Raw genomic sequence first — 12,282 nt, 5'->3', positions numbered from 1 at the left:
AGTTCTTTGTGGGCAACATAAATGTGAAATACAGGAGCAGATGTCAAAATTTCTGTGAGCTTGTTAAACAAATAACATGTTTAACAGCACATTGCACATACAAAATCCATGACTCACCATACAAGCATCTTAGAAGGCCAACTTGGAACACAAGATTCATAGGGGGGAAAACACAGCTGGAGCCTTTTCAGTTCTTTAAATAATAAAATTTAAGCTGGTTCCATCTCAGTTAAATGTATACAACTGCTCACAGGATCCAGTCCAGCATTCCTCACAGTCACTAGTGCATAATACTCACTAACTAATAACATCTGGACAGAGGATAAAGGAAGAATTTCTTGCAAGAGTCTGGGGACGTGTGCAGGGGAAGTGAAGCTGTGGAGAGATTAGCTGACTCAGAAGAGATGGTGTGTGTGACTCATGAATGGTTTGAGAAACCACTAGTTTGTCTGCTTCAGTACATTTCTATAAACGAAGTTGAAAAAAGGAAAAGATACTTTCAGTTTTGTGGCTGTGGGATTGCTATTACACTTGGGCCAGTCTGAGGAAACCAAGTAGTATCTCCTTGTAGAAGAATATTCCACATGCAGGAACCTTGCTCTGTGCTTCTTATATCAGCAGGTTTTCAGGAGGCTTGACAGAAATTTTGCCAGAGAGAGGTCTAAATTCTATTGCCTAAAAATGGCAGTCTTTCTGCCCTAAGCAATTAAGTGACAAACCATAGCTGCTCTGGTGTTTCTTTAGCTGCCTAAACATTGTTTTGCCATCATCAGCATTTAAAACAGCAATTAAGCCACTAATTATCTTCAAACTCATGTTCCTATTGGACAGCATGAGCAGCAAGCCCCAAGAAAGTTTAGCACACTAGTTATTTCCATGCTTGTTCTTGCCAAAAGAATTCAATTCTGCTGTAGGTGATGAGTGAGACTGCACAAACCCATACAGAAAACAGAGGGAGAACATGCTGGGGGAATTCCCTCCAAACCTGAATGTAAAGTGTGGTGTTTACTTGAGGGGGGCTTGGAATATCTTACAGGTGCCCAGTATGTATTGTAACCCTTGGCTGTGGCCTGTGTCTCTTGCTAGCTAATGAGTTGCACTTATTCTAGCAGGAGCTAACTTAGGGCCACTTACCCAGGTGAACAAATCCAGCTGTCTCTGAGCACCTGGGAGCTGCCCACAGTTCTGTCTGTCCCTCGGCCTGTCCCTCAGTGGGGGATGTAGCCCTCCTGCAAGAGATCAGCACCTTAGACATGGTGTCTGTGTCCTGCCACAAAGGAGCAGGGGGGAGAATGGGTGAAATCACAGCTTTTTCTCACAAGCTGCACAGCACGTTTTCCTCACTGAATTTATTTCACTTTTAGAGGGGTGGAGAGACTGCAAAGCAAAATAGAGCACATGAGTCTCATTTTCTAGCAGCTTCAGGGACAGTACAGCCCACTTTACCATTTGCTGTAGGCTAAATAATACAACAGTGATTCCATACTTGTCATACAACTTTTTCATAAAAAACAGTCAACAGTACTAAAGCCCCACTGGAAAAGTGTAGTGGTGCTCCAGGTGAATGCAAGTGACACCCAAACTCTGCTTTACAATTCCCTTTGACAATATTTGCTTTAAAAGCAGCATCAAGCAATTTAAAATATTAATGAATTCAAAATGAAATCATCATTATGTGTCATTCAGGGGGTGAAACAATAGGATGAAAACAACCCTGAAACCATGCGGATATTAGATCATTTCTAGTTCTCCTTTGTTCCTGTGCCTCTATTCTTTCAGTAGGCAGTTCAACATTGCAATTTTTAGCTTCTTCAGCAAGACAATACTGTACCGACCTTGAAACAGCCAACTGTACTGAATTCTATGAGGGAGTTTCCCTTATATTTCCAGTTCCACAGCAATTAGTGCAATAATAATTGGCAGGTATTTGGGCTGTTTCTTTCTGTACTGCTTCAGCAACTATTTAAATGCAGTGACAAGTAGCAATCTCTGACTAGGGGCCAGTCAATAACTGGAAAATTCTCCAGAGCATAACCAAAGCAGCTTGTCTCCTGTTTTCAGTTCATTTCTGGGTCTAATTGGAAAGGGAAGTTCGCTGTGTCAATATGAATCAAATTCATCTCTGAAACAGACTCAGCTGAATTTAACTACTTTCTTATCTTATACCTGTTTCCTTTTTTGAAATATGTCACACTGAAGAAGCCAAGATTCAGATTGTGAACTGACCTGAGAAATTTGCTGCTGGATCAAGGAGCACCTGCAGTTTGGTTTCCTGTGAATGTGTCATCTTTCATTTAAACTGCACTGTGCTCTTTCCTGGATCACCTGGAGCTGTCTGAGCTTGCAAGTTGTGACCCAGACATCAAAGTTGTAACTGATTTCCACTTTTTCTGCTGATTGCTTTCAGCAAGGGTTTTCATACCAGTATCAACCATTCCTTCAAGCTACAAAATTTTCTGAATAATGAATAAGCCAAACAACTCGGTATTGCTGACTATGCTATTCTAAGTGAAAGTCCTGATGGTTTTTTTAAGTTATTTCTGTTGCTTCCCTTGAATTCCACAACATATCCATAAAAATTGTGAATGAGATTGCGAATAGAGCAATCCAAGGGACTGAACTCAGATTTAGAGAGGGCAACTAGACATTGGCAGCATATCTAGGGTATTCAGATGTGGGTAAGTTTTGAAACAATATCTTGGTGGCCAAGTCTTAGATATATTCTCTTTATGCTGATTTTTCAAGGTATGAATAGGATATAGCTGGGAGAAGCTCCAGGAGGTAATAGTTTTTAGTGTAATAGGTCTGATCACAGCCTGTTTTGTCATGATTGGGGTAGGTGAGACTTTATGGCTAAACAGAATCTCCAGGCTGTATCAATGCAGAAAAGGGTGAATTTGCTGATGCTTACAGACACTTTACTCAGAGATTCATGGGAAAACACATAAAAGGACCCCTTTGAAAATTTACCAAATATTCAGGTTTTGCCAAGAGTAGCAGTCACTCTCCCTGAAGATTAGAAAGGCATGACAATTTAGAAGCCATGACAGATTAGAAGCCATTACAATCAGGATAAATAACTTCCATGTGCTGCATCTTACATCTTTTTGTGCTCTTGGTTCCAAATTGTCAGTACACCACTTTTTGGGTGAAACAAAAATACCTTTCAGAGAACAAATACTACTTCAGGGAAAGCTTGCTTGGGGATAGGAAAAAGGTATTTGTTGAAAGTAGTGTTCAAAATCAAATCAAAATCCCCTGCTGTATATTCTGAAAGAGTGATGGGAGAGCCAAAAAGTGACATTTGCGTTTCAGCTCCATCCTGGGAACCACAAGAATTCTCTACCAGTTGATTATAGCTGCTGGTGACTGCCAGATTTCACTGTTCCATTGAGGAAACTTTCTAGTATGGAGTCATTGTAAGGAGGTAACAGGCATGAAATGGGCAGTGCCAAGTCCTTATGTCATTCAGCATCGGATAAATCCAAGAAGATTTAGGGAAGAGTTGGAGACAGGCTGTTTTAATTCTCTTCCCAGCTGTGTGATAAGGCTGTTGAAAAGACACAGAAGAAATGTCATCTTCCATCATTATCATCTGTGCAACTCATATGTTGTCTTTTTAACTGAATATAATTTGGGGTGCTTCTATGTTCTTCCTTTTTCCTTTTTAAAGACTACTTTAAAAGAATATAATGACAAGGGCATTTGAAACTTTGTTAAGGTACTTCTTTTAAAAAAGTATTCTGACCTCTCCTACATCAAACCTTTGATACTAGGTCCTCCTCATTCAAAGATGCCTGCATCATTTTTGCTATATCCCTCAGCTTCTCCCAAAGAGAAAAAACTCTCAACACTTCAAAACATTAAACTTGGTGAAACCCTCTTAAAGAAAATGTTGCCAGATGCATTTGAAAACACTAGTTTTTATTCTTAGAAAAAGTGCTTCTTCAATTATAAAGCTTTGCCAGAATAAAAAAGGACTTAACCTCAATTTTGTTCTTTGTTGCCTGACCCAGATTCTTTCAGCATTTCATCTGCCTTTCATACGTGTTTTCACCCATGGCATGAATGGCTGCCCACATCAAGTCAGCAGTGAAGAAATAGTGCTGTTGGCCTTGTACTTGCATGTGCTGTGAACTCATTACCAATCATAAAACAAAGATAAAGCTGTAATAGATATTATTTGCTACTCAAGCCAAATGTATGATTCCCGTTCTCATAGTTCAGTCTAACCTTTGCTTTGGACAGCAGGCTCAAGTGGTTTTGTTGTTAAGGATGACTGTCCAGTAGCCTCAGACACCTCAGTGTCAGCTGGGCACTTCAGAGCCTGCAAGGGCCACCAAACCTGACACAACATGGCATATTCTGAAATAATATCCTCAGATTCTGCCCTTCCACACCTGCCATTGTGCCTTGCTGCACTCCTGTGATTACTCTTTTGAGAGTTGTTCGTGTAATGAAACCTTAAAGGGAACAATCCTTTAATCCAACACCAATCAGTAAACCATTACCAGAAACAAAATTTTCCTGGGAACCCACACAAGAAACACCATGCAAGTGACAATTACCCAAGTTGGTACAGCTGGCTAACATTTACCTGTGCTGTCCTAAAGATGCTTTTCCCAGGAGCAACCAAACCAAAGTAATCCTTACAGCACGGAGCTGAAGATGCCAATTTGTGACAGTGCAGAACTGAACAAGGAAACCCATCCCTTGTTCCACCCAGTCCATCACTGCTCCAGCACAGCTCAGTTCTCTAAGCCAGGCCTCATTTACCACTTTGCTCATTGCCTTTATTAGGAAGTAGAATTTTAACTTTTAGCATATTTTCTAATGCTACTTTCTTTTTTACTTTTTCAGCTACCAACAGGAGGTCTACAGAAATTTCCTGCCCTCCAAAGACCGTTTCTGAAGTAGAGTTATCAAAAAAGAAAAGCATTAAGAAGACAAAAGGTGGAATTAAGGTAGGATTACCTGTAATGTGGAGACATCCCATATTGTGAGAGAACTCAAAACCTCATAAATATAGATTTACACACCTATACTTGGAATTTAAAAAACAAATTGGAGCATTGCTAACTTAACTCTGGTAAGGACAAGCGACTTTAACCTAACTTGTCTGTTATCCACACCCCTGACTTGTTCGTACATTTTATCTTTATTCCCCTAAAGCTGAAAGCAAAATTTAAATGCAGTTCATTTTCTGAAGTGGCTAGCACAGCCCACAACTTCAGCAATAAGCACAGAATAAAACCAAGTTATCAGCAGGAACATACAAGTAGTCTTCCCTTTGCCTAAACTCACAGAAAGTGACATTAGAATTAGTTTTACTCTCATCAGTAATGCAGGTAATCAGCTGCATTCCTCCCACTTAGTCAGGTGTATGCAGCAGTGTGGTATAGGCTTTATAAAACATCCATTCGTTAATTTTTAAATCCACTTCCCAAGACTACACTGCAAATTATGCCCCCTCCCTATCCTCCCATTGTTCTGATAATAGTTCAGATGAGGACAGTTCATTACTGAATTCCATCATTATCATCAACCAGCTAAATAATTTAGCAATATAGAATGTAAGAATCAGCCCTTAAAAATGAAAGTGCTCAGGAAGTTGGATTCTGCTGGGATTTAGATATTGGCTCGGATTAACAGCAAACTCAGCAGATGGGTTGTTTAACTGAATTTGAAGAGACTGGCTTTTCAGTAAGTGCAAGTAGTGCTTGCTGCTCTTAAAGCTGCAGGCAAAAGGAAGAAAAGTCTGCTTAAAACTTGCCTGGAGAGCACTTGAAATGATCCAACTCTGCAAGACTGGACAAGGGAGTGTGTGAGTGTTTATCAAAACAAACACTGGAGCTGTGCAAAAGCTCTTTCAGCCTGGGCACAGGCTCTGCACAGGTACTGTGCTCAGCACTGCCTCACCCAGCACTGCTGCTGGGACACAGACACTTCTCAGAGGCACACGGACGATTCCCAGATTTCTCCACAGGGCATTCTACAAAGAACTCTGGAAATGTGAAGTCTTTGGGTTGGCTTCAGACAGGAAATGAAAAAAATAGTATTCCAGAGTCTAAGGAACAGATTATTATTCATGTAATTATCTACACAAGGAGATAATTCCCCTTCTGTGGTGCAATAATATAATGGCTTTGCCTGGAGTAAGGAATGCCTCCATGCCAACACTGAGCAAGGATGGAGAATATAAATAAGAGATATTTCTGCACATCTAGAATTCAATTATTTGAACTTGTCTAATGACTTTCTAGGTTAGGTAGGATCTGTTTTTAATTCTTTCAAAGAGTTAAAATTCTCTAAATAAAAGCATGAGCAATTATTTCCATTTTTAACACATCCTTCTCATTCAGATTGAAGTGATGCATGAAGCCAGTCAAGGAGGATCCAGCAGAGTCCTGGTGACCAGTGAAAGTGATGAGAACTTGTCAACAAGGAGGAGGTAAGGCTGCACATATGAGCCACTATATATTTTTTTCTTCTTAGAATGCAAATTGCTGCATTTGTAGTACATTCTCTACAACCTCTTTGAAGTTCACCAAGGTTAATAAATAATGAAGTCACTGAAATGCTTACAGCCATGCATTTATACCGTCTATCAGATGGAAAACAAGTAAGAATTCTCTTTTGTTTGTCTCAGGGCTTTTTTACAGGTTTTTTTCTCTTAGAAGCATTCATTACAAAATTTGAGAGAAGAAGTCATTAGAATAAGCCTTGCATGTATTTACAAAAAAAACCTGTTGTTAAAAGATCCTTTCATAGTGTTCAGAATATTCACATTTTACTATATACCTCTGAGGGACTTCTGGGTTTTTTAACTGCAAGCTCAACTTTCTGCAAAATCTTGAGAAAAAGATTATTAACAATGCATTCTAAAGCACCAGATACTTAAATCACTTCAACAAAAAGTATCAAGCAAACCCAATTTTAGCTGAACTGCAGTTTCTAGGCCAAAGGGAACAATTAAATAAAAAACCCCAGAAAAAAAAAAACCCCATAACAAAACCCCCCTGCAAGAAGCCAAATGCCACAATCCTGACTTCATTTCCTTTATTTTCTTCTTCACTATCATTTAGATCATTCATGCTTTAGTTATGCCCCTGTCATAGACACTGGAGTTACGTGATGCAAATGACTCCATTTGTAAAAACCCTAACCTGACACATTATGTCAGACAAATTGGAGAGACATACAAATCATAATTATCTGAATTTAATTATACCCTATGAAAATACCATGTCTGGTCCCCAGACCATCAGCTACTTTCCAAAGGTGCAAAGTATGATCTCAAATCTTGTGTAGACAGATACACATCTCCAGGGGAACGGCTGCCTGAAGAGAACATACAAATTATAACATTAACAACAGGTTCAGCTTCTAATACCTGACAGTTTTATACAACTTTAGACCTAGAAGCTTGGTAAACAAGGAACACCAATTTTGCTTTTTGCACACACCAGGGGCAGGGTGGGGGAATGAGGGGCAGTTTGAAGTCCTCTTGTAAAAGGGAACTCAGAACAAAACTTACAAGTATCAGAACTGATCCTGTCAGTTACAAAGAAGGCAACAAGAGATATTTATCTTTTCTGTATTCTTAGGTTTTTTTAAAAGAAATAAGTCTGTTTATTCAAAACAAATTTTACAAAACAACTGTCTTTCTGTGGTACAGAGCAAAGTTTAAGAATAAATATTGAATACTTTGTATAAAAATTAGTAATATCAAAGGGAAACTGATGCAAACCAAACAAACAGATAAAAAAAATAGCATTAAATATGCTGTGCAACAATGTCAAACTCTTAATGAGGAGTGACCATTCAGGCTGATACCGTTTTATTTGAAGCAAAACCTATCAGCCCTGCATTGGAGCACTGAGACTATTGTTAAAAAAGATTCCTGATGGAAGTGTACAAATCTTCATTTGTGTTTAGAACCAGAAAATATGAAGTTTTCTATGTCTCTTCTATTTTTTTAAAGGAGTGCCTTCCTGCTTTCCTTTTTATTCAACGAGCAACTTCTTTTCACTGCAGCAAAAGAAAATGCATAGTACAAACATCAAGGCTCTTTTAAGATTAAGAAACAATCCAAACAAAGCTCAAACCAACTGTAAAACAAAGTATTTCAATGGTCAAAAGTGATTTTCAGATAATGGCAACTACACGTAAGCAGCGTTTTAGATGTTAGCTAGTTAAAGCTACTTAAAGATTACTTTACTTTTGCATGTATGAGTGAAAACAAATCCCAACACGTAGATATGCTGCAAGACTATAGTCTTACTAGCACATTTTGGTTGCATACTGCATATGAAGACCCTCTTTCCCTTCAGTGAACAGGGTGGCTTTTCTAGCAGTGCAGTTTTGCTGTGCAGCTTTGTTGATTTAAACGGCTCACAAGAAGTCAGAAATCTGATGAAGCAGCTTTCCTTCAATGTACAATACTTTCTCTATATGTGCATTTATTTTCTCTGTATGCAACAGGTTATGAAGATCTACATCCCCAGTACTATTATCCATTTGTTTTGGCAAGAGAGAAATTGGATTTGTTCCTTCTGAAGTATAGCTGTTATACTCATCAGTCATTCTGACACTGATAAATGACTTCTTTGTGAGCTCTTGATATGCCCAACATTTGGGACCACTTAGGAATCTTATTATCTTCCTTCTGCAAAACCAATTATAGAAAGTTACATGTTTGACTTAGTTCCAGTAGCTACCTACCCTCCATCTGAACAGCTTAGAGAACAGTCAGCAAGCTCACTCCTGGATTCTGTCTGCTCTGACAGATGCCATTATCCATTCAAGCCAGAAAACCTGCAGCACAGCTCCAAGAGCAGTAGCAGTCAGTTACACCAAGTTTACTACTCACAGCTTCAAACTAGCACGTCCTGTACAGCTGCCACAGGTTTGGCAATTAGCAGCTAAGATACTGTCCTGAGAGTCTGTGGAAGCACCGTGACTGAGCTGTGCAAGGGCTGCAGGCAGCCTACAACTCTGGTTCTCTGCAGTATCTTTATGGCACCACAGGACAACTCATAAGGGCTGCAGTTTGCACATCGCTTAGCTCTGTTTTGGCTTACAAAGCACAGGCATTTTGTTCCTTTCCAAGTGATATTAACATTGAGATATATTCAAGGTACACCAACCCATCTTGTTGGGTTTGTGGACACCAACAACCCTGAAGTTTTAAAGACAATTTTAACTTCAGGAGAAATATTTTGGTTATTATGCTTTGTGTACTGAGTTTGTGTGAATCACCATCTCCCTATCCCTTCAATGCAATGTTTGTACAGAAAATATCCTCCCTCTCTGTTAGTACAAGCACGAAATTTTGCTTTTTTTAAAGTCTTTAAGTCTTAAACTAGCTGTAAGTAACTTTCCCAGGGACTTTTGCTTGCTTTTCACCTCTAGAATACTGGAAAACAGAAGCATTATTAGCAGAAAACTAACTTAACTTATTTGCTTATTAAAGATTGGACTTTTTAAATGTGCTGATTCAGTTTTCAGAAGACAGAGAAATATTAGCCCAACCACTAACATGAGAGGTATTTGTTTTTTTGTAGCTTCAGGTTCTAAAGGCAGTTCCTTTGTTATTTAAAACAACCAAGTCAGAGGGCCTTCAAACACTGTTTCCCTATTTCAAAGATTTAGGCAGCTTTGAGAAAACAATTGTAGCAGGTCTTCACTTCTAGCACTCACTGTTTGTCAGCTGTGCAGGTTCAGACTGACTTTGTATGAAGCACTGAGAAATGGTGAATATTTGTAGAGAGTTTACACTACCTTAAACTACTGTGATAGTCTCATTCATCAAGTCAGAAGTTCCACTTTTCTCTTTTTGAAAGGTCTATTCCATTCTGATACAACAGAGGTTTTTTTGCCACATGCCTTAGTTCACATAGTTTTTATAAAAACCATCAAGACTTACTGACAAGTTCAAAGAAACAGATATTTTCAACAAGCATTTCAAAGTCTAGAAATCAAGTCCATTATAGTTCACTTATAATCCAGATTTGCATCCCTTGAAGAGTGTAAAAAAAGAGGCTACAATGTAAAAAGTCGAAGTACAACAGGAGAGCTATTCCAATAAGTCTCTGAACAGAATCTGGGACCCTGGGACCGTCTTCTTCCTCTCCCTCTGCCCACCCCAAGTATTCACGTGTAAATTTTACCTCATTCCATGTTTACATATATTTTGGATAAACACCTAAAATGTTGTTGCTCTGTCTTGGCTCAGTGGATCTTCAATGCAGATATTCAAGTATTAAGAAAACGCAGCTGAACAAGGATACGTGTCCACATAGTACAGTTTACAGAGAAGCACAATATTGACTAGTCTGCAGTACATTCTACCCCAAATCCCTGAAGTAATCTTTTTAACTTTGGGATCTGTAGCCTGCTTCCAGAGCTGGCGGAGATCATCTACATGTCCATGAGATGTCATCATCTTGTTATAAATGCAGGGATGATATGGAGCCTTTCCTTCCCCAGAAAAAAATACATGATATTGTGGTACAATTCCCATTTTATTGGCACAGAGACCCATGAAAACATCATCTATATAAAGACTTGTTTTCAGAGTCAATGAAGCCTCATAGACTTTAGCTGCTACATCATTTGATATTACATAAGCAGCTCCTGCTGTGTAGTCAGGGTAAGAGGGCCACTGGTACATTTCGTATGGAACATAGTATTTGCTACTCTTGTCTCTTATGGGAGGGGATCCACGATGGACACGACCAATCCAGAGATCTTGAGCACCCATTTGTGTGAGACTTTGGAGATAAGCAATGAGATTTGGCATATGGATAAATATGTCATCATCTGCAGACATAATGAACCTGGCATGAGGACAGTAGGCATTCACCCAGCTAAACTGCAAAAGCAATTTAAGAGTAAGATTGTGAAAAGTATCCAAGAAGTCTTGCTGAATCAAATCCTGGTATTTCTGGTCTTCGAGCTCAAGTTCTCTTTGCTGCTGTGTTTTCTGCAGATGGTGTGTTGGTTGTCCTAAAGCAAAAAGGGTTTTAATATTGGCATTAAGTTGGGAATGAACATACTTCTCATTACCCCACGTTTGTCTAATTGCATCCCTTCGATGACGGTTTTCAGGAGAAGACTTCACAAACAATAGGAGAAGGACATCCTGCTGCTGACATTTCTCTCTGTGGTTGATCAAGTATTGGTAGCTTGATACTCTGTTCAGGTTATCCCTGCTGATAGACAGGCTATCATTCACAAAATGGTAGCTATTTATGAGGTATCTGTAGGAATAGGACTTCATATGGCTCACAATGTGATTATCAAATGGTACCCAAAAAATCATGAGACACAGTATGAAGCAAGTGGCACATATCTGCAAAAAATGACATTTTCTGACTCTTCTGGGACTAACAAACATTCTGATGCAGTTTTTATAATCCTTCCTCTTGTTCAGGAGCAGTGTTTTTACAGTGCCTGTATTTTAGTTTAAGAGCAGCACAGTGTCACCCTTCACGATAAGTGTCCCTTGTAAGGCATGATGTCTTTCATTCAGTATCCTTGTGAAGACAGCTTTGTTCACAGACTTCACAAGTCATCTTTCTCAAAAAACGTTTTTCTTTGATTGAAAGAACACAGGCAGTTTTGAAAGATGAGACTTGCAGATGAGTATTTTCCCTTTGGGGCATCTTGAAGCAAACATTACAGTTCTAGTTGGAACTTCTAGTGTTTCCTTCCTTCATGAAGATGAACACCTGCCAGTTCTGAAGAGGGAGAGGAGAAAAGTTTAAGTGAATTATTATTAACACATTTGGTTTTAGATTTGGTCATGGAAATGAGCTGATTTCTCAGTCACTGCCCATCACCACCCACATACACACATCTGTCCCACTCCTCAAAATGACAAAAAAAGAGCCGACTGGCAGCAAATCAGAGTCAGTCAGTGGCGTGCAGCAAGCTTGCAGAGGCCACTGAAAGATGAGACTGACACAGAAACCTCCTTCTTAGAAACCCCCACTGCCCTGGGGGTTAGAGGGCAGATGACAATCTTAAAATTCCTCTAAAGCCGGAGAGCGCCGCGCGCCACAAACGGCCGGGTTTACAAATTGCCTTTTGGGCCGGCAGTCTGCTGAACCCGGAGCCAGGCGGAGCCCTGCGACCTCTCCCGGCCAGCGAGCGCCGGGCCAGAGCTCGGCGTCCCGCCTCGCCGTCCCCTTGCCCGCACCGCTCCTTCCCCCCCAGCCCTGGGGGCTCCGCGATGGCCTCGTCCCGCACCTTGCCGGCCGCCGTGCCCCAGGCCGG

At 39.9% G+C, this 12,282-nt stretch overlaps 2 protein-coding genes across 2 annotated transcripts in view; one reads left to right on the top strand and one right to left on the bottom strand.

The window, feature by feature from the left end:
- MCF2L2 (MCF.2 cell line derived transforming sequence-like 2) overlaps positions 1-12,282 on the top strand; it is a 115,522-nt gene that overhangs the window by 33,693 nt on the left and 69,547 nt on the right. The window contains exons 14-15 of the mRNA XM_041406012.1: positions 4,861-4,964; positions 6,363-6,451. Coding sequence (XP_041261946.1) covers positions 4,861-4,964; positions 6,363-6,451 — 193 coding nt within the window. The remainder of the gene's footprint in view (positions 1-4,860; positions 4,965-6,362; positions 6,452-12,282) is intronic.
- Positions 7,602-12,282, bottom strand: part of B3GNT5 (UDP-GlcNAc:betaGal beta-1,3-N-acetylglucosaminyltransferase 5) — a 19,065-nt gene continuing 14,384 nt past the window's right edge. The window contains exon 2 of the mRNA XM_041406011.1: positions 7,602-11,744. Within this exon, the coding sequence (XP_041261945.1) occupies positions 10,265-11,401 (1,137 nt within the window). The 5' untranslated portion in view covers positions 11,402-11,744 and the 3' untranslated portion in view covers positions 7,602-10,264. The remainder of the gene's footprint in view (positions 11,745-12,282) is intronic.

Source organism: Onychostruthus taczanowskii, unplaced genomic scaffold (genome assembly GCF_017590055.1).
Source record: "Onychostruthus taczanowskii isolate IOZ18803 unplaced genomic scaffold, ASM1759005v1 scaffold24, whole genome shotgun sequence".
Lineage (NCBI taxonomy): Eukaryota > Metazoa > Chordata > Aves > Passeriformes > Passeridae > Onychostruthus > Onychostruthus taczanowskii.
The sequence above is the reverse complement of the archived record's forward strand: the minus strand, read 5'-3'. Positions and strand labels throughout refer to the sequence as shown.